This window comes from Amphiura filiformis, chromosome 2 (genome assembly GCF_039555335.1).
Source record: "Amphiura filiformis chromosome 2, Afil_fr2py, whole genome shotgun sequence".
Classification (NCBI taxonomy): Eukaryota; Metazoa; Echinodermata; class Ophiuroidea; order Amphilepidida; family Amphiuridae; genus Amphiura; species Amphiura filiformis.
The window spans coordinates 47,359,851-47,382,269 of record NC_092629.1 but is presented as its reverse complement, the minus strand read 5'-3'; the positions used below and the strand labels follow the sequence as shown (position 1 = coordinate 47,382,269).

The following is a 22,419-nucleotide window of genomic DNA, read 5'->3' as shown; positions in this document are numbered from 1 at the left end:
GCACCCCACCTGCTAATAAGTTCAAGGTTTATTGCAACCTAGTATTCCAGTTGAAATTCATTCACCCCCTATGGAAGATATGACCTTATTATTCCACACAGGGGTGTGAATTTCAAATGGAGTCACACATTCTGAGTTGTCTGCTCAAAATGGGTTATTCCAGTTGAAATCCATACACCCCCTATGGAAGACATGACCTTAATCTCCCACAGAGGGAGTGTGAATTTCAAATGGGGTTACCTGAATGGGTGACTCCATTTGAAATATACACTCCCTGTTATTTTCATAAGGGGTGAATATATAGATTTCAACTGCCATTACATCATGGTGACGTTGAATAGAACAGAGAAAATCTTCTCTGAATAGAACTTGGGCATATAGTCTGGAGTTAATGAACCACTTAATAGGCAGGTATAACTGAATGGTGCCAGGGAGGTAAAGAACAAGTGAAATTCTTTTTTTTTTTAAGTGAAATTCTTTTCATCTAGGTGGACAGCTCCATTGTTGTTGCCCACACAGTTAAAAAGATCCTTTTTACATGTCTGGAGAGGGCTCATTATCTCCAACTTGAACCCTTGGGTTGAAAATGTAATGGTTGTGCAAGTAGGTCCCTATGAGCCCTTGCAAAGGTAAAATGGGGGGGCACTCCAACTTTGGAGGTGACGCGTATGTAGGGCTGTTAAGACCCCCTTTTCAGCATCACTGTCACCCAAAGACCCCATTTTTTTTACGAACACATGCTCTGTCACCCGAAGACCCCCTATTTTTCCATTTGATCTGTCGCCCAAAGACCCTTATAAGTTCAATTTGAAAAACAACTTTCATTTATCACTGATTTTGTTACTTATTTTGAAAAAATAATGAAATTTGAAGCCATTTCGAACTAGAAATTCAATTTTCGAGGTTTTTGTGGCGCTGTTTCAATTTAAAAAAAGTCATGTTCTCACCCAATGACCCCATATTTTTTACATTTTGCTCTAAACAAAAAAAAAAAATCATGCTCTCACCCAATGACCCCATATTTTTTACATTTTGCTCTCACCAATGCCCTTAGTGCGAATATATCCATTTCATATTGAAGTGCCCCCCCCCCCCCCGGAGCCCTTGAAAAGGAGGGAATTGTTTGCAGCTCGGAAGGGAGCGATTTTTGACACACATTTACACAGTAACATACAAATAATGCACAACTTCCTGCCTGCATTATAAATAGACCAAATTGGTAAAATTGGTATCATCAAATCGTTTCCTAGATGGTACAGTCTGGACACTGAACCATTGCATCTAAGGACTAATGGTTCAAAGGGAAGACAGGCTGGCAAACACTTCTAGGCTCTGTATTATTTTCAGGGCTGTGATTTATTATTTTCAGGGGTGTGAGAGTTCAGCTTTTTTGTACCAGTACCGGTACACTTGCTCTATACAAAAGTATAGGATCTGCCCAAATTGCAGCTTTTTGATAGGTGTTTTCAGCTTTTTGCAACTGTTTTCAGCATTTTCAGCTCCTTCATATATATATGTGGTGACTCACCTGCCCCTGATTTATTAAGCCTTAGCATTAAAATTCTTCTTTAGCAGAGTTCGGAGATTGCTTCCGAAATATTGCATCTATGGAAGGATAATCAAGGATTTGGATCTGAAGCTGAGGTTTAAAAGGGAAGATAAACTTGATGGTTCTGTCTTCCCTTAGAATCCCAAATGCTTCCCTAGATAGGCAGGTGTCCAAACTGAAAAGAAAATGGATTTTGTATGAAATATACAAAGCAGAGCAGGTATTTGTGTGCATTATTACATATGACCACTAGTCATTATTGCCCAGGCAGAGAAGAATTAGTAATTACTGACCCAATTTTTCCCTGTTTTATGCATGGTTTCCCTCAAAATAATTATTTTTGGGGTGGGAATAGGTAAAAGCCAAGGGGCCACTACATGTATGCTAATGCTATATGTACCCATTATAATTCTTCCCTAATAGACTATGAGGCATGAGCATTTATCTTTCACCTCCGTAGTCCCCTCTTGGGCACTACATGAAAACATAACAAATCAAGAGTAAAGATATGTCTGAATTAATATCCAAAAAGTTCCCACGTTTTACTTGGCACATTTAGGAGTTATTTGGGGTTAAAAATGTGTTTTTTCGTGATTATTTTCCATTTTTGCCCAAAAATGTCAAATATTAAAATAGCTGTAATAAATTGAGTAGAAATTTCATTTCTATTGTAGATGTTACATGTCACATGTATTTCCAACACTGGTGAATAAACTTGTCACAGCACAACTCTAAAATATAAAAATATGGCATTTTTGTGCTATTTTGGCCATTTTGACCTAAAATGTAATTTTGCCCTAAAATGTAATTTTGCATGGAAAAAAATATATATATTTTATTGATTTAAAAAATATGTCATTATATCAACCTAGTTATTCTGAACAAAAAAGTTAATGATGGTGAATGGCTGTGAGCTATAGTTTGTGATCTATGGCCCTTTCAAATTCACATATGGACTTGATTTTTGCAGGGTATATTGGTTTAATAAAGTACAATATAATCGTGTAAAAATGAATTTTAAAAATCAGTGAGGGCGTCCTCCTCAGCAAATGTTATAATATGGCTTTAACAAAATACGGATGTCGACAAGGCAGGATAATTTGTCCCGTCAAGTTGACTTAAAACAAAAATTGTGAGTTTTTGCAAAAATTGCAAGATAAATTATCATGCCAAGTCGACTTACCAAAAATGGATGTCGACATGGCGAGATAAATTATCACGCCAAGGGTACTTACCAAAAATGGATGTCGACATGGCCCCGGGGACATGGCAAGATGAATTATCACCCCAAATCACCTTAGTAAGTAAGGCGATTCTCGAGCCAAAAAAATCTCGCCTGCTTTCGCGACCGTCTGCTTTCGCAATTCAAAAGCAATAGTGCCGTTTGACCCAAGCTTGTTGCAAATGGATTTAAACTGTTTGTTATTTTCAGCCCATTTACAAGTCATTGAACTCAAATGACCTTTGACCTCAGTGTGTGACCTCGAACACCACCATATGAAAGTTCCCATAGTTCAGCCTAATTTGCATAATTTATGCATAACATGCAAAAACCTATTTTCTCGGAGACTAGGGGTCGCACATTCTTCAAACTTGGTGGGTGGGTGCATCTTGACCCCAGACAGAACAAGATTGTATTGGTTAGTGGGTCAAGGTCACCCAAGGTCATCTGAGGTCAAATTTTGGGGTCATCTGAGGTCACCCAGGGGTCATCTGAGGTCAAATTACTAAAAACTGTCGTATGGGCATGAAACTTGGTGGGTACAGTCAACATTTAGAGTCAAATTTTTGGAAAGTCATTTTGAGGTCATCTGAGGTCACCTCGGGGTCATCTGAGGTCAAATTACTAAAAACTGTCGTATGGGCATGAAACTTGGTGGGTACAGTCAACCTTAGATTATTAATACACAGATTGGAATTTTCCATGCCTGTGCCCTCTAAGTGTACTCGAATTCAGCTAACTATTGGTTAGTGGGTCAAGGTCACTCAAGGTCATCTGAGGTCAAATTACTAAAAACTGTCGTATGGGCACGAAACTTGGTGGGTACAGTCAACATTTAGAGTCAAATTTTTGGAAAGTCATTTTGGAGTCATCCAAGGTCACCCAGGGGTCATCAGAGGTCAAATTACTAAAAACTTGTATGGGCATGAAACTTGGTGGGTACAGTCAAGGACAAATTTTCGGAAGGTCATTCCAGGGTCATCAGAGGTCATCCAGGGGGCATCTGAGGTCAAAGTACTAAAAACTGTCGGATGGGCACGAAACTTGGTGGGTACAGTCAACCTTAGATTATTAATACACAGATTGGAATTTTCCATGCCTGTGCCCTCTAAGCGTACTCGAATTCAGCTGACGCCGGTACAGCGTACAGACCTGGCGACATCGCTTATCTTACGCGCGAAGTTTCTTTTGTGTACATTTGCGCTGTTTGCGCTATTTTTGAGTTTGCTCACGCGGTACCTGACTTAGCGTCGATCCCCTGAGGCAACATGCCATGTTTCCGCGGTATGCAGTCAACATTTAGAGTCAAATTGTTGGAAGGTCATTTCGGGTCATCCAAGGTCACCCAGTGGTCATCTGAGGTCAAATTACTAAAAACTGTCGTATGGGCATGAAACTTGGTGGGTACATTCAACATTTAGAGTCAAATTTTTGGAAAGTCATTTTGGGGTCATCCAAGGTCACCCAGGGGTCATCAGAGGTCAAATTACTAAAAACTGTTGTATGGGCATGAAACTTGGTGGGTACAGTCAACATTTAGAGTCAAATTTTCGGAGGGTCATTCCAGGGTCATCAGAGGTCATCCAGGGGTCATCTGAGGTCAAATTACTATAAACTGTCGTATGGGCACGAAACTTGGTGGGTACAGTCAACACTTAGAGTCAAATTGTTGGAAGGTCATTTCGGGGTCATCCAAGGTCACCCAGGGGTCATCTGAGGTCAAATTACTAAAAACTGTCGTATGGGCATGAAATTTGGTGGGTACAGTCAACATTTAGAGTCAAAGGTCACCGAGGGGTCATCTGAGGTCAAACTACTAAAAACTGTTGTATGTGCATGAACCTTGGTGGGTACAGTCAACATTTAGAGTCAAATATTTGCAAAGTCATTTCGGGGTCATCCAAGGTCACCGAGGGGTCATCTGAGGTCAAATTACTCACAACTGTTGTATGGGCATGGAACTTGGTGGGTACAGTCAACATTTAGAGTCAAATATTTGGAAAGTCATTTCGGGGTCATCCAAGGTCACCCAGGGGTCATCTGAGGTCAAATTACTAAAAACTGTCGTATGGGCATGAAACATTGTGGGTACAGTCAAGATTTAGAGCAAAAATTTTGGAAGGTCACTTTGGGGGCATCCAAGGTCACCCTGTGGTCATCTGAGGTCAAATTGCTTAAAACTGTCACATGGGCATGAAACTTGGTGGTTACAGTCAACATTTAAAGCCAAATTTTTGGAAGGTCATTTCGGGGTCACCAGGGGTCATCTGAGGTCAAATTAGTAAAAACTGTTGAATGGGCATGAGACTTGGTGGGTACAGTCACCAACAGCCAGGTAATTGTGCCCATCCGAGAACCATCAAAATAGGGGTCAAAGGTCAAATTGAACAGGCAAATCACCATGGGTTGTTGCAGGTTCATTTACTTCTACCAAAAGTAATCGCGAAAGCAGGCGGATGCAAAAGCAGGCGAGACTCGTGGTTCGAGAACCGCCTTGTTAATAGAATCCCTACCAAGGGTGAAAATAAGAGAGCCTGAACCAGGGGTAATTTTGGCAAAAAGGTGGTCCATGGTTCACCAAGATTTGGAGTGAACCAAGGGCCACTTTGGATGAAAATAAGGAATGATGGACCAGGAGCTACTTTTACATAAAAATTGCACCTTATTTAACACATTTAACTAGGAACCAGGGGCCATTTCCAATCATCAAATGGCCAATAAAAGTTACCTAGAGTGTACGACCCAATTGTGGGGTCAAGTGTCCGAAAGGTCGCTGACCTCTAATTTGGGTTGCCAGTCTGCTGATGAAAGTCGAAGTGTCGACTGAAAATTCCAGGTACGCAAATTTTTGTGTTGTGATCAAAGGTTACTTTAAACCACTAAACTAAATAAAAATAAAGATGTGCTGGATGCGTTAAATAGCACTAGTTGCTTTGAATTTGATATTTTTGGTTCAATATCCAGGGGGCCAGTTTTGTGAGAAAAGTGTCCCCTGGTCCACTACAATTGGGTTGGAACCAGGGACCATTTCAGCGTTTCTGCGTGCCAAACGGCTCCGGTCTCCCACTTATTTTCACCTGTGATCGCTACTCATTTATTTTTGATCCCAATTCGTTTTGGTGAGTTATAGTGTTCATTTTGATTAGGTATATTAGGGGCTGTCATTTTCTTCGGAATGGGGTCAAGAATATACTGGGGGTCATAGAATTTTATAGCAGGGTTATAACTGGCGACTCAAATCTTTCGCTCCCTGCGCGCACATTCTTTTAACTTACGATTAAAATGTATGCTTATTCTATAATGCCATGTCAACACCATTTTTTGCTAATATACCATATAACTCGACATGTCGACATCCATTTTTGGTAAGTCGACTTGGCATGATTATTTATCTTGTCATGTTGACTTACATTTTTTGTTAAGTCACCTTGACGTGACAAGTTATCCTGCCATGTCGACATCCATTTTTTGCGAAGTTGACTTGGCATAATGATTTATTTCGCCAAGACGACATTAATTTTTGGTATGTCGACTTGGCATGATAATCTATCTTGCTTTGTCGATTTACATGTTTTGGTAAGTTGTCTTGGTGAGATAATTTATATCGTCATGTTGACATAATGCTGATAATATATCGACATGGCAAGATCATTATCTTGCCAAGTCGTGGCACTTAGACGCTTCCGTAGTGATGGGACATTTTTGACCAAAAATTGACCAAAAATCACATTTTTGACCCAAAATCACATTTTCGACCAGAAATCACATTTTTGACCAGAAATCATGTTTTTGACCAAAAAAAGATTCTGAAGACATAATAATGATGAAATTGGATGGATACTTTCGCATGATACTAGACTATGCCATAGTCGAATTTTATTAAAAATATGTTATTATTAGTCATGATGAACCCATTTCGTTGAACTCAAAATTATACTGATGTTTATTAAAATTAAAGTATTCAATAGTAAAATGGTCATAAAGAATTAAGAATATCAGATGATTAGTGACAATAAAAGTAATTGAATGCAACATTATCTTGCATAATTATAATGGCTCACTTAATAATACTGAACAATTCTGATTTTGGAATCTACCAGTTTATTGATAGCGAACCACGAAAATCCACTTGGGAAGCTAACAAATAGAGCTAGAGGGAGTGCGGTGACTGAAAAGATCAGATACAGATGTGAAAATCTATCAGTTGCGCACAAATCAATATAAATCAGAGTTTTATGCTTAAATGTAATAGCCAGAGTATGCAAAATGGGCAAGTGGACTACGGAGTATAGTCTAGCATGATACCTGAATTTATCAATCGCGCTAGATTTTTCAAATATCACGCGAGACAAAGTCGAGTATGATATTTGAAACGACAAATTCATTGCATTCAACAATATAATTGCATTCTCAATCTATGCATCGGAGATAAAGTCAAACTATACTTTTTCTGAATCTTAATAATGAGAGGTATACAACTATAGGATTTTTATCCATATTCCTCTAATTTTGAAAATTGAGGCCTGCATTAGCGGCCATTTTGGAAATATGCAAATTAACATTTCCCCTGTGCCTTTTTTTGACCTTTTTGGATATGTTGTTCAGGCGGGTGTCATAAGCAAACAAAAACATTGATGTTCCATTTTTGTCTATAGCTCATACGTAAATCAGAATATTTCGGTGATCCATGTACATACAGTAAGATATTTAAATATTAGAAAATAAAAGAATTTCTTTTTTGACAGCCGTCTTTATTCGAAGTTTCCTAATACATATTACTGTCACGTATACCTTAACATTATCATGTATCTTAATTCTTATTTATTAGTGTTAATAACAGGCATTATAAGAGAATTTATTCCAGGATTGGAAACAAGCAAGTGAATTACCTGTGAGAAATTTGTATTAAATAAACATTAATATTTGCCAGGATTGCCTTTTTTAATGAAATTTTGGAACTGTAAGGTACAATTGCTTGGTAATTCGAAATAATTATTTAAGCATCTACGTTTGGTCTTTTTTCTGTCATCTTTACTCTTATGCAAATAAAGTTTTGCAATAGTCAAAATATGTGCTGTTTTTAATGATCTATTAAAGGTAAATGGATCTTTTTATCGAGTGACAAAAAATATGTAAAGTGAAAACCAATTTCTTGGAATGCAATGGTATCATCAGGGCAATTTAGTTCAATTTTAATTACAATGGTACTATAGGCTCTAAACTAACTTTACATTTTCGACCAAATAATATGGAATTATTAAAAAAAACCGAAAAGGGTGCAAAGTGGTCTATGATGTTGAACAAGGTTCAGTTTTGGGGGTAAATAGAGCACTTTTTGGAGAAAATTACATCAAAAAAACCACACATTTCTTTGCCTCAAATAATTTGTAACACACTACAGAAAAAGGAAAAATCCAAAATTTCGCTTTTGTGTGTTTTTTGTAACCTATACACTCCATACTATAGGAAGGTTGTTTTTTTCATTATTGGGGCATTAGAGTTATTTTTATGAATTATGACCAAATAAGCCCAAAATGTATCTTTTTATCACTTTGGGTTTAAAAAAATCATTTTTGGTCCAAAAAGTGTCATACATTAATAGAATGATGACTGGCTTAGCTTTATACATACATATATTTCTTTCTCGATCCGCCATATTTTATATTGTAGCTGCTTAGAAAAAAAACATTTATCTGTTGGATACAGGAGTACAGGCAGGGCCGTTCCTACCATTATAGGCCAGGTAAGGCGGTCGCCTAGGGCGGCAAACGTAGAGGGGCGCAAAAAAAGGGCAAAAAAGAAAACAAAAACAGGAATGGAGAAAGAAAAGGGACGAAAAAATGAGGGTGGATAAAAAGAAACAATGGGAGGAAAAATAAAAGGGGCTAAAAGAGAAACAGAAAACGGCGGAAAAAACCAGTGGCGTAGCGATGGGGGGGGGGGAGAGGCAAGTGCCCTTGGCGCCACCCTTACGGGGCGCCGAATCGACCAATTCAGGATCGATTATGCGCCCCTCCAAATGATGAAAGTCCAGATTTTCGCGAGCTTCGCGCGCATTTCGCACAAAATCATTTGAAATATCAATTTTAGCTCGATATTCAATTTCATTATAACCAAAATTAAATAGTGGTAAGCGCGCAATTGTTTCATGAAAGGGGCGTCATTATGTATCCCTGCTAGGGGGTAACCTCCTTAACACTTTTTGGTATGCTGGTGGGGCGGCAGGGAGAGGCTTTGCCTATAGGGCGGCAAAATCCCTAGGAACGGCCCTGAGTACATGACAGTGATTACATCCACGGAAAATATCTAATGAGTTAAATTAACAGTTAACAGATACCTTTACCTTTATTTAAAGATTTGTAAATATTTTGTAAGTCTCTAGCATTAAGGGATGGGGTATGAACGTTTGGACAGTATTTATTGTGGGACATTAGAGCACATCAGACATATCGAATTGCATTCTGAATACGAAGAATGTCCTTCTGATATCAAATAATTTTGATTTTTTGAAATTTGCAATGTAATACACATTTTATGGCAAATTATTAAAATTGATATTTTTGATATTTAACAGTACTTGAAGTAAACTTCATAAATTTGATGATTTATACTTAAAGTGTATGTAGGTGGGATGGAAAGCCGACGATCAATTGAAAATTTTGACCTTTCGTATTGAAGATATGGATTTGTTTCCCAAAACAAAAAAAAAAATTAGGTCTTTTTCCACATCTTCAATATGAAAGATCAAAATTTTCAATTGATCGTCGGCTTTTCCTCCCAGCTATACATACACTTTAAGAATATATCATAAGATTTATAAAATTTACTTCGAGGACTGTTATAAAATTTGGCATAAAATTTGTATTATATCGTGAATTTAAAAAAATGAAAACTATTTGATATCAGAAAGACGTTCTTCGTATTCAGAATGCTATTCGATATGTCTGATGTGCTCTCATATCCCTAAAAAAATACTGCCGAAACGCTCAAAACGCTCATTCCAGATCCCTTAAGATTTTGGCTTTCATTCTGCCTTATTCATAACTTATATCAGTACAGATCATCCTAACTCTCTCCAAGCGGGTTCGACTGCAGACGACAAGTTTCAAATTAAAAAAAATTAAAACATTTCAGAATTGTAAATTTTCACGACAACATTTGGAAGCGGCATGAAAAATGCATTAAAATTAATACAAACAGGGACCGTGTATACAAACAAACATGGTATTCAGCCTTAAAGACGAAGCCCCGTCAGAGCAGTTCTTCTTGGGTGAACCAAACCTGCCTGGTTATCAAATTAACCAGTTACCATAATTTTCTCTGAATTTGACAGGTGCTAATTGATGTTTTAATGTTATTGCATCAATTAACATCGGTTAATTTCAGAGATAACATTGTCACTGATTCATTTGATAACCAGGCAGGTTTGGTTCACCCCAGAAGAACTGCTCCGGCGGGGCTTCCTCTTTAAGAGATCTTGAAATTTTGAAAAATATCTTAAAACTTGGACTTTTTATGTTGAAACCTGTGGCTAGCGCGCAGAGCATTGAGAGAAAGTTGTCTGATCCTCTCTGATATAATTATATGCCTCGCCTTTTATGGGTTCTACCCCTTTCTAGGCTTATTCGGGTCTTTTTCGCACAAGGCCCCATATTGCCAGAAGCACGCCCTATCTGACCAGTCGAACAAGTTATCATTCTCTTCATGCATTCTCACACAGCGTACCGGTTCGTTTCTCCCTAAGCCCCGCCCTGGCTCACTGGAAGTCCAGGTGAAGTATTTAACGGGGGTGTTGTCTGAATGGAAGAGTTTACCCCCAGGAGTTGGTGACGTCATTCCCATCCAAAATTTCGCTTTTGTGTGTTTTTTGTAACCTATACACTCCATACTAGGAAGGGTTTTTTTTTTCATTATTGGGGCATTGGAGTTATTTTTATGAATTATGACCAAATAAGCCCAAAATGTATCTTTTTATCACTTTGGGTTTTAAAAATCATTTTTGGTCCAAAAAGTGTCATACATTAATAGAATGATGACTGGCTTAGCTTTATACATACATATATTTCTTTCTCGATCCGCCATATTTTATATTGTAGCTGCTTAGAAAAAAAACCATTTATCTGTTGGATACAGGAGTACAGGCAGGGCCGTTCCTACCATTAGGCCAGGTAAGGCGGTCGCCTAGGGCGGCAAACGTAGAGGGGCGCAAAAAAAAGGTGAAAAAGAAGACTAAAAAAACAGGAATGGAGAAAGAAAAGGGACGAAAAAATGAGGGTGGATAAAAAGAAACAATGGGAGGAAAAATAAAAAGGGGGCTAAAAGAGAAACAGAAAACGGCGGAAAAAACCAGTGGCGTAGCGATGGGGGGGGGGGAGGCACGTGCCCCTTGGCGCCACCCTTACGGGGCGCCGAATCGACCAATTCAGGATCGATTCTGCGCCCCTCCAAATGATGAAAGTCCAGATTTTCGCGAGCTTCGCGCGCATTTCGCACAAAATCATTTGAAATATCAATTTTAGCTCGATATTCAATTTCATTATAACCAAAATTAAATAGTGGTAAGCGCGCAATTGTTTCATGAAAGGGGCGTCATTATGTATCCCTGCTAGTTTTAAAGGGGTAACCTCCCTTAACACTTTTTGGTATGCTGGTGGGGCGGCAGGGAGAGGCTTTGCCTATAGGGCGGCAAAATCCCTAGGAACGGCCCTGAGTACAGGACAGTGATTACATCCACGGAAAATATCTAATGAGTTAAATTAACAGTTAACAGATACCTTTACCTTTATTTAAAGATTTGTAAATATTTTGTAAGTCTCTAGCATTAAGGGATGGGGTATGAACGTTTGGACAGTATTTATTGTGGGACATTAGAGCACATCAGACATATCAATTGCATTCTGAATACGAAGAATGTCCTTCTGATATCAAATAATTAAGATTTTTGAAATTTGCAATGTAATACACATTTTATGGCAAATTATTAAAAATTGATATTTTTGATATTTAACAGTCCTCGAAGTAAATTTTCTAAATTTGATGATTTATACTTAAAGTGTATGTAGGTGGGATGGAAAGCCGACGATCAATTGCAAATTTTGACCTTTCGTATTGAAGATATGGATTTGTTTCCCCAAAACACCAACAAAAATTAGTTCTTTTGGGGAAAAAAATCCACATCTTCAATATGAAAGATCAAAATTTTCAATTGATCGTCGGCTTTTCCTCCCAGCTATACATACACTTTAAGAATATATCATAAGATTTATAAAATTTACTTCGAGGACTGTTATAAAATTTGGCATAAAATTTGTATTATATCGTGAGTTTAAAAAAATGAAAACTATTTGATATCACAAAGACATTCTTCGTATTCAGAATGCTATTCGATATGTCTGATGTGCTCTCATATCCCTAAAAAAATACTGCCGAAACGCTCAAAACGCTCATTCCAGATCCCTTAAGATTTTGGCTTTCATTCTGCCTTATTCATAACTTATATCAGTACAGATCATCCTAACTCTCTCAAGCGGGTTCGACTGCAGACGACAAGTTTCAAATTTAAAAAAATTAAAACATTTCAGAATTGTAAATTTTCACGACAACATTTGGAAGCGGCATGAAAAATGCATTAAAATTAATACAAACAGGGACCGTGTATACAAACAAACATGGTATTCAGCCTTAAAGACGAAGCCCCGTCAGAGCAGTTCTTCTTGGGTGAACCAAACCTGCCTGGTTATCAAATTAACCAGTTACCATAATTTTCTCTGAATTTGACAGGTGCTAATTGATGTTTTAATGTTATTGCATCAATTAACATCGGTTAATTTCAGAGATAACATTGTCACTGATTCATTTGATAACCAGGCAGGTTTGGTTCACCCCAGAAGAACTGCTCCGGCGAACTTCCTCTTTAAGAGATCTTGAAATTTTGAAAAATATCTTAAAACTTGGACTTTTTATGTTGAAACCTGTGGCTAGCGCGCAGAGCATTGAGAGAAAGTTGTCTGATCCTCTCTGATATAATTATATGCCTCGCCTTTTATGGCTCTACCCCTTTCTAGGCTTATTCGGGTCTTTTTCGCACAAGGCCCCATATTGCCAGAAGCACGCCCTATCTGACCAGTCGAACAAGTTATCATTCTCTTCATGCATTCTCACACAGCGTACCGGTTCGTTTCTCCCTAGACCACGTCCTGGCTCACTGGAAGTCCAGGTGAAGTATTTAACTGGGGTGTTGTCTGAATGGAAGAGTTTACCCCCAGGAGTTGGTGACGTCATTCCCATCCACACGTCCGTTGAGTTGACACTTTCAAGCCAGCTGCGGATGTTGTCTTGTTCTTCTTGGGATTTAATGTCGACTAGATGTGCTCCAAACCTTTCGCAGATAGCTTTGGCGGTTGGATAATCGCAGCAGGTCCTTCGAATTTGCAGCTGTTCATCCGGAGGAGTGGATTGGAACTCCATATAACATTCACGTCCGATAAGTGTCCATCCCTCATCACAACCTGCAAGAAGAAATGGTCTTCAGCTCATCAATAATATCGGCGGCGTAACCATGGTAACCACCCTTTTTAAGACGGTGTGTGAAGGTTGTAACAAACAATTATTTATACATTTTAGAAACACACCCCTGACCCCCCCCGATGTCGGCGGCACTGGAGTTTCACGTGAAGGTAATAATTTCTTCAGCTACTTTAAGATTTAAAAAAATTAAAATCGAAAGTGAAAATACCAAAGTTGTCCCAATTGAGCATAACGTTGTGCCAATTTAAAATAACGTTATATATATATATAATGGTTATCGTTGCAGTATGGTAACATGAAAGTATTTTTGACGTAAATTGGTTGGTTCATTTGACGATCGTTAGACATTACAACTTTAAACCAACAAAAATTTACCCACGGTCGTAAAATTATGTTATTACAACGTTAAACTAACCAATTGACGTAAACAAACTTTCATACCAGAGCTTGCCACCATCTATTATTCCGATGAACATATTGACGTCATTTTGCTGACGTGCCCACTGCCCGGGGGGGTTCTCAGTACAAATGACCATACGGGGACGTGCCGCAAATATGGGTAGCATTTTCAGCCTTTTGGTATATCAATGACCCCTTTTTCAAAGCCTATTTTGGTATATAAATGGGTCCTTTTTTCAAATTTTCTCAATTTTTCGGAAAATAGCCCAATTTTTCCTTAATCTAGCCAAAATTTTCAAAATTTTCCCAAAATGTTGGGAAAATTTGTAAAAACTAAGACAATTTGGGTTAAATTTGGCCGAAAATTTTGACTTTTGGTATATAAATGGGTCCACATTTCTTGAAAAATTGGTATATTTATGGGTCCACTTTCAAATTCTCAGCGGCACGTCCCTACCAAAACCAAACTTGAGTACCCCCAGGGCCCACTGGGTCACTAGTTCTCTGACATCACAAGTCAAGAGTAGCCGAATTGATCAATGAACTCGATCATACTGCTGAAAAAGGTTGTAGCTTTAAATGAAAATATTAGATGCACAACTTACTTAGTTGTGCCGATGAGTAGGCAGCAAGACAGAGAACAAGAATAGCGATCTTCATCTTTAAGACTGCGTTAAACTGTAATTACAAAAAAGTAGGTAAAGGTTAGTTTAATAGTGAAGTCGAAACCCCTGGATCCCACCATCTAGTCGCACAGCTCACTTCCCTTACTACACTACACTTGTCAATCTTGTCGGTTCTCTGAATTACTTGCTCCCGGGCTAAGTTTAGCCTGACTTGAGTAATTTGCTTGAGCCTGGTCCAATCAGAACATAAGTGTGTCTCCATACAGATTGCTTAAAAAAATATATCAAAACTTTCCTAACAGATGATTTCTAAATGATATAGGACACACTGTACTAAAGATGTTGGTGTAGGGCATTTCAAATTATATTATGCCCAGGTATTTTTCGAAGTAAATCCGGAGCCAGGAAAATCCACGCTAAAAAGTCGTTCAATATCTCTATATCTCACTGGACCAAATGGCACAAATAATGAAATAATTACGTTACTTCTTTTGATTGAAACAGCTCTAAGAATGGCACAAAATAATGAAATTTAATCTATCATTTTAAGCGACAACTCTGAAACCATGTAAGTATATCAGATATAAATTTATATAAGCGGTCAACTTTATTGGGTAATATCAAAGACCCTAGATCTAGGGACCCCAGATACCATTTTGTATATTGGGTCTTTGATATGACCGATCTTGTTTATCCCGGCCGGTTATTTAACACATCTATCATGATATGCGTTGATTCACGAAACAATGAATAACAAGTAGATTAGTCAAATGTGACCTCGTCGCCAGAAGAGCTCTCTCGAACAATAGACCCAGGGGCTTGAACCATAGACCCAAGAAAGGAACAAACTTTCGTGGCTTAAAAAACAGAAGCAATGATAATAACAATAATAATAAAAAATTAGTTTGCCGGGGACAAAAACTTCATTGGGCGGGAATAATAATTGTGTGTTGGGCTATTCCATTTAAAATCCACACCACCCCTGTGGAAGATTTTGGAAATATCTTCCACAGAGGGAGTATGCATTTCAAATGGAATGAACACATCAGGCAGCTCCGTTTGAAACTCACATGGTATCAGGTGGAAGATTTAGATTGAATCTTTCTCAGAGCGGGTATGAAATTCAAATTGAGCTGCCTAATGTGTTCATTCCATTTGAAATGCATACTCCCCATGTGAAAGATATTTCCAAAATCTCCCAGGGGGTAGAGTGGATTTTAAATGGAATACCCTGGGAGGCTATAGAAAGCCTTAGAACGTTCAGCAAGCTATAGTGAAAGAAAAGGTAAAAAGGTCACTTTTTTGACGATTCATGATCATTTTTGAACAAAAGATTTCAAAGGCATACACAGTGGGGGTGGAGGCATTAAAATTTAGAAGGGTCGGGAATATGTAGGCCTATATATGCCTATTGTGTCTTGGTTTCAATCGGACTTTTAGCCCAATATGAGGTGTTTTTGCTATTTGTGGGGCCAGTGCAAGCAAAGCGCGCAAATTTGTACAATTTTCTATACTACTTTGGGACAAAACAAGAATGTTTTTCGTTTTAAAAAGGCAAATGTAGCCCTAGGCACATATTGCTTCGTTTTTTCTTATGTTATGATTTTTAGGGGGAGGGACAACGCGCCGTGTCACCGCCCATTCCGCCGCCTATGGGGATACCCCCTCCCTCACTCTCTCAGAATGACCAACAGAGCTTGTATTTGCTATAAAATTGGGAGGAAGTGTCCCATCCCCTTCAAAAACCTGGATCTCATTGTCCCTGGCATGGTATTCAGATGAATTTGGAAACACTACTGCTATAGGTCCTTTTGATAAATAAGTAATAGGTCTGTCACACTACACCGAATAGGTCTTCCGTACAAGAAACGGATGGTATTTTAGTAAATCCGTTGTTGTTCGTCAATGATCGTTTTATGTTCTTTTTATGTCCTGCTATCATCCGCCAAAATGCGTTTCGTGTTAGGTGATGTTCGTTAAGTCCGTCGGCAAGTTTGTGCATGCACAAAACTTGAAACGGAGTGTACCGAATACACATGTTCGGTATTTATCCGATGTGTGTTCGTATGGTGCTGCATATTGCCGGAGTTTGTTCGCTCTCCTTTCGTTCATGTTCGTTCTTTGTTCGTTGCACTCGGCCCGTGTTCGTTGCAAACACGTTCCTGTGAGGCCTTCACCCCAAATATTCGGTGTGATGTACGTTGACCCAGTCCGTCTTAGTGTCACACTACACCGGATCGGTCTTCCGTACAAGAAACGGACGGTATTTTAGCAAATCCGTTAGTGTTCGTCAATGTTCGTTTTATGTTCTTCATATGTCCTGCTATTATCCGCCAAATGCGTTTCGTGTTAGGTGATGTTTTTTAGTCCGTCGACACTCCGTTTCAAGTTTTGTGCATGCACAAAACTTGAAACAAAGTGTGCCGATACACATGTTCGGAAGTTGTCCGATGTGTGTTCGTACGATCCTGTATATATTCGATTGGTTTGTTCGTTATTCTTTCGTTTATAAACCGCAGGTGTTTGGGAGGTTTCGCAGGTTTTTGTACCGGATGTAGGCCTATGGCGAACATGTGCATCGATCATGGGGGGAGGGGGCTCTTTCTGAAGGGTGTGGGACGCAATATCAAATCCCCCAGTAGTTTTAGTTGTGACTGACAAGTAGAAAAAAGGGGGAAAGGAGAGAAAAAAAAAGAATAGAAAGTGAGAAAAATTGAACAGAGAAGAGAAAAAGTTAAATTGCACGTAATAAGTAGGTCCATGCATGTAAGTAGTATTGGGGGAGGGGCACTTTCTGAAGGGTAGAGGACGCGATATCAAATTCCTACCAGTTTTAGTGATTGACAAGAAAGAAAAAAGAAGAGAAAAGGTTAAATTGTACGTTATTGAGTAGGCCCAGGATAGCAGTAAGCCCAAGTATAGGCCTGTGAATATTATAGGCAGTGCTTAAAGGTGGGTCCTTGGCCCAAAAGCCTGTGAAAATTACTGCCGGCCCGTCGATATGTAGGGCCCGTGACATTTTGTCACCAAAGTCAGTATTTAAGACGGACTTAGGTCTATTACTGACTTTAACATATCAATCCATGCATGCTTTACCTGAAATTACGAGTCTGAAGTCTTATATCTAAGTGTCAGTGGACCAGTGTAACATTTTAAATTTTGCAAATTCAGTTCGGGCCTTCTTTGTTTTTTGTTTAACATGTTTAAGGCAATAATAGTGTAAAAATGATGCACCAAAACAATTTTCCAAATTTTCCATTTTTAAAACTAAATTTTTACACAATAGGCCTAGGCCTAATAATGTAAATAGGCCCTACAGTCCCCATGCAAATGGCTTCAATTGGACCTTCATTTTGAAAAATGGACAAGTCTTCCTTTTGCTTCTGCTATGGACATCCACGTGTTATTTTTAAAACAATATTGTTTATATTATACAATAATGGTGAAAACTTTTCAATGGCTTCAATTAGGCTTTCGTTTCACCAATTTGCGGCTGTTTCAAACTAAAATAGTACCCAATAATAGTGCTAAAATTGATCCCAAAAATGACAAATGGCTTCAATTGGGCCTTCATTGTCCAAAGGTTTCTCACCTCTATTGCCCCCGGACGCTGGTTGCCCTGATATATAAGATTTGTAGCCCTTTTGTACTTATTAGCCAATATTTGACCATTTTCGTCAAAGTTTTCCCCCTTAAACAAAAGTTGTCTTTCCCCACTTTGTTCACCCTCTGAAAAAGTGCTTGCTACGTCACTGCCTCTAAGGGGTCAAAAACCCTCTCAAACACCCTCTCCTCCCCCACTTTTCTGATAGGGTGGACGTCCCTGTTGGTGCCACATGCGACGGATTCGCCGGTCATTAGTCGGACGTTGAACGATTGAATATAAGACGCCTGCAGGATTATTAGCGGCCACAACGCATAGAGAGACGAACGTGAATCGGACCCCTAAATCCGGTCATTTGTCGGACGTTGACCCCCAAATCCGGTCATTTGTCGGACGTTGAACGATCGAATATAAGACGCCTGCAGGATTATTAGCGGCCACAACGCATAGAGAAACGAACGGAAATCGGACCCCCAAATCCGGTCATTTGTCGGACGTTGAACGATCAGATATAAGACGCCTGCAGGATTATTAGCGGTCACAACGCATAGAGAGACGAACGGGAATCGGACCCAAAATCCCACCGAATCTTCTGCCGGACTGGTGATTTTTCCACCGAATAAAATATTTTTGTATTCGGTGATGTACGTTGATCCAGTCCGTCGTAGTGTGACAGACCTATAATAACAAATTGATTGATAGTGTACTTTTTTTGTAATGTACAAATGACCCGATAAGTATAATTGAGTCAAAAGGTTCGCTATACCGTCAAGTCCAGGGGCCTATTCAATTTGCGTTGTCATGGATCATTGTTTGATTTCTTTTGTGTTTGGTTATATCATGCAGTGTCGGGACGGTATCATGTGACCTTTTCTAATGCATATAGGTGACAGAAAGAGAAAATCATTGTCCTGTTTTTGAGAGTTTTTCCCCTTTAGAAGTTCTCGAGCCAAGTTTTGAGGTTTTTTTTTCAAAATATCAAAGAGCTATCTCAAGAACCCCTGAACCAAACAAAAAAATATATTCTGCTTCTCATTTCAGGGCCGGATTTACCATAGGGCCAGATGGGCCCGGGCCCAGGGCTCCCAGATTTTGGGGCCCCAAAAATTCCCCTGTGCAGTGTGCATTTAGACGAAAAAAACCATGTTTTGGGCCAAAATAGGGTACACAAATTGCAAAATTTTGCCCGCTTCGCGCGCGAAATGTCCTATATAGCAAAATTCAGTTTCAATTTGGGCCAAAACTATAATTTTTTTCGCGCGCTTCACGCGCAAATGTCCTAGTACAATCTAAAAACTTAGCTACTTGAGTGCACATGCCTTCCTCACGGTGCGTTTGGGGCCTCCAAATTGTGGCCTGGCCCAGGGCCCCCAAAAAGGTAAATCCGGCCCTGACTCATGAATCTGACATTTATATACTGACAGTAATAATTACAAACAAGGAATAAAATTACATTGCAGTTTTACAGAACTGTTTCGCGAGGTCTTGAAACAATACCTCATTCTTCAGGAACCAAAATCACTGGCGTGTCCAGGATCTTTTCCTGCGGGGGGCTCAGAGGGACTTTCATATTTATGCGGGGGGCTTAATGGCTAAAATCGCCAAAAACGGCTGATTTTACATGTTTTTAACAAAGTGCCCGCTGGACACGCCACTGAAAATGTGAAGTCAGTTTTGTCAAACTGCAATGTAATTTTATTCCTTGTTTCAAATTATTATAATGATCCCAAAAGGTTGAGCACTCTACCAATCATTGGCTTTTAAAAATACCAAATGACAATAATTATTTGTATGGCTTATCCTTCACTTTTAAGCATTTTAAGGGTAGACAAGGTACTGTTGGTCGAAGCAGCTAAAAATATCGACTTTCATTATGTAAATCAATATATTATTGAAAAATAACACTTTGATGTTTTACAAAACCATATAGGCCTACATGTACTTTCAAACCTTGCTTGATTTATCGTTGTTAATGAGTTATGTACGTTTATGTAAGTGTTGCAGGTGTTTCAACTCCTACAACATAACTCAAGAACCACAGGACCTACAAAAGTATATCGGTGATATTTAAATTCTTCTATACACACTCTCTATGAAATGAGCAATATGATTTTTGCCAAAGCTGACTACCATTCGCAAGATGTTGTGAACTACCAAATCGCAACACTTTAAAATAGTGTCAAACCTTAAGCACTTTTTTACACTTGGGGCCTTTACTGTATTCAGCATGATGATTCCAAATTTGAAAATGTACATTAACAAACATTGAGTTTGGCAATTACTACTGGAACTTACTTTTTGCAACAATGCTACGTTGCGTCTGGAATCATCGGACTTCATCAGGCAACTGGTCCGCTGGATTGTGGCCCAGTCCCATGTATGAGCGTGACCGGACGTGACCAGTCCAGCGGTCAGTTGCCTGGTGAAGTATAGTGGTTCCAGACGCAACGTATCAAAGTTGCAGAAAGTTATACCAGCATTAGATTGCAAAATTCTCTTAGAATTTTTACATGTGAGAGCGCCCGGATGCGAATTGGAATCATTATGTACAAATTGCACATCAAAAATGTGATCTGCTTAACATGATACTTAATATGTATGTCTTTATTCCCAAAAAAATACAGGACTAATTTTTTGGGAATAAAAAAACCCCATCAACTTCTGCCAAGTGAAACTTAACAATCCCTATCCTTATAGCCAGATCTAACTGGCAATAAATGTCAAATTTTTGATATATGGCCAATGATTGGAAATAAGAGCTAATATCATGCGTTTTTAGGGTGTTTTCGTGTTTCACAATGTGACAATCAAGCCTGAAGATTTGTACTAAGACTAATTTCAGATTATGCATTGTTGGAAAACACATTTTCTAATACTTTTTATGACCAGTTATCAAATTAACTTAATTATGAGCAAATTCATAGCTTAGGCCTATACTCAAAATTTTGAGTACTAAGTCTTTAAATGACGAAATTGTAAGAAATCATGCAAAATTGCATGTTTTGGCCCATTTCCCCTCAAATTGCAAAACTATTCAAATTTGACTTTCATTGCCAGTTAAAACTACCTAAAGGATTAAGATTTAGCTATGTTTCATTTGACAAAACATGATTATATTTTTTATCCAAAAAATTGGCATTGTTTTTTCCTGGAATAGGGAGTAACGTAAAGAAGTAGTGTAAATGACTTACCTTAAAATAGTACGACGAGTCTCAATAATCAGTAGGCCAAGTAGATTGTGGTTAAACCAGCTTGGAATAGCAGTTGGTAATCACTGACCGGCACAGGGCCTATGAATATTTATATATCGCGATATAAAATATTCTTAAACACTTCAGAGTGTTCCTACAATCTTATTGGCTCTTAGCCGCGTGATATGACACGATATAACGAGCGTGTCTAAATTCAGCGGAAAGTCCATACCGGTACTTGGCAATATTGACCCCTGTTTATTTTCTTACACGGAATAAATCGTATACTGAAACCAGCGAAAAGGCATCTGACGTCAGGTTTTTCGGATAGAACACGGTATCAAGTTCAAGTTCAAGTTTATTTCACCATCATCATATCATATAGGTAACAAAATATAGAGAAAAAGATGGTAGGACAATCACAAGAGCAAAGCTCGAAAGACGTGATTGCCCTCTGTGCAAAAACGAAAAGACGCCTACAAACAACAGACAAAGACGGGGGTGAAAAACGGCAGACTGACAGTACTAGTGCAGACAGACAAAGACGTTGGCAATGGCATTTAAGGAAAATTATGGAGAGGGATAGAAGTATGTATATGTTAACTTAAGAACACGGTATGCACGTCCGAGTCGACGCAATACGTGTATGCGTGATGTGAATCAATCGGAGGCACATAGCACACATTACTGTCATTGGACCTGCACCTGTACCAACCGTGAATCTTTGACCAACTTAAATATCGCCATCTACGGTATAAACCAGTAACACTATGATCTGAAGGCCCTCAATCCATACATGTAGCCTACTCATATTCGCTTATGGCGACTCGGATGTGATGGATATTCAACCAGGGTTAAACCCTTTCATTTGTCATGTGTGTAAAGGCAAATTTCGGCAAAAATGTCATTTTTGGAGAAAATCCCAAGAAACGGTTTTTGGCGTTTTGCATTTAGTGGTTCTTTGTAGCCCTGCGGGGCAAAGCTTGCTGGATATCCAAATTTCGCGGTTAATGGTTCTTTATAGCCCTGCGGGGTAATATACTTGGATATCCATAGTGAGCGGTTGATGTTGGCGGTCTATCGTGGTTTGTGGTTTTAAGTATTCAAATATTACATGATTTGAATATAAAAACCCCGATATTGTGGATTTATTCTCGGCTTTTGGTGGCTTCGTATTATTTTCTACATAAAAGTAAAATGAGCAGCAGCATAATCCGGCTGACTCGTAAATCATGACTCGCGACGCATTTACATATGCATTTTAATTCAAGCTGACCCGAACTTTGCTTTCCATTACGTAG

General features: G+C 38.7%; 1 protein-coding gene and 1 long non-coding RNA gene across 2 annotated transcripts; both read right to left on the bottom strand.

Annotated features, from left to right (window-relative positions):
* Window positions 1–7,485: 7,485 nt before the first annotated feature.
* On the bottom strand, window positions 7,486–11,653 carry LOC140146304 (uncharacterized). Its single transcript, XR_011858223.1, has 2 exons — window positions 10,646–11,653; window positions 7,486–8,217 (listed from the first exon to the last, which is right to left on the bottom strand). It is a non-coding gene; the product is annotated as an uncharacterized lncRNA (long non-coding RNA).
* Window positions 11,654–12,665: 1,012 nt separating this feature from the next.
* Window positions 12,666–21,453, bottom strand: LOC140146303 (type-2 ice-structuring protein-like). The gene is made up of 3 exons (XM_072168103.1): window positions 21,119–21,453; window positions 14,303–14,375; window positions 12,666–13,279 (listed from the first exon to the last, which is right to left on the bottom strand). Exons 2-3 carry the CDS (start codon window positions 14,355–14,357, stop codon window positions 12,822–12,824), a joined length of 513 nt encoding a protein of 170 aa, XP_072024204.1. The 5' UTR covers window positions 14,358–14,375; window positions 21,119–21,453; the 3' UTR covers window positions 12,666–12,821.
* Window positions 21,454–22,419: the final 966 nt, after the last annotated feature.

Coding starts and splice junctions, on each gene's coding strand:
- LOC140146303 (XM_072168103.1), bottom strand. CDS start 14,357: ATGAAGATCGCTATTCTTGTTCTCTGTCTTGCTGCCTACTCATCGGCA. Junction 13,280..14,302: donor CTACTCATCGGCACAACTAA/GTAAGTTGTGCA, acceptor TTCTTCTTGCAG/GTTGTGATGAGGGATGGACA.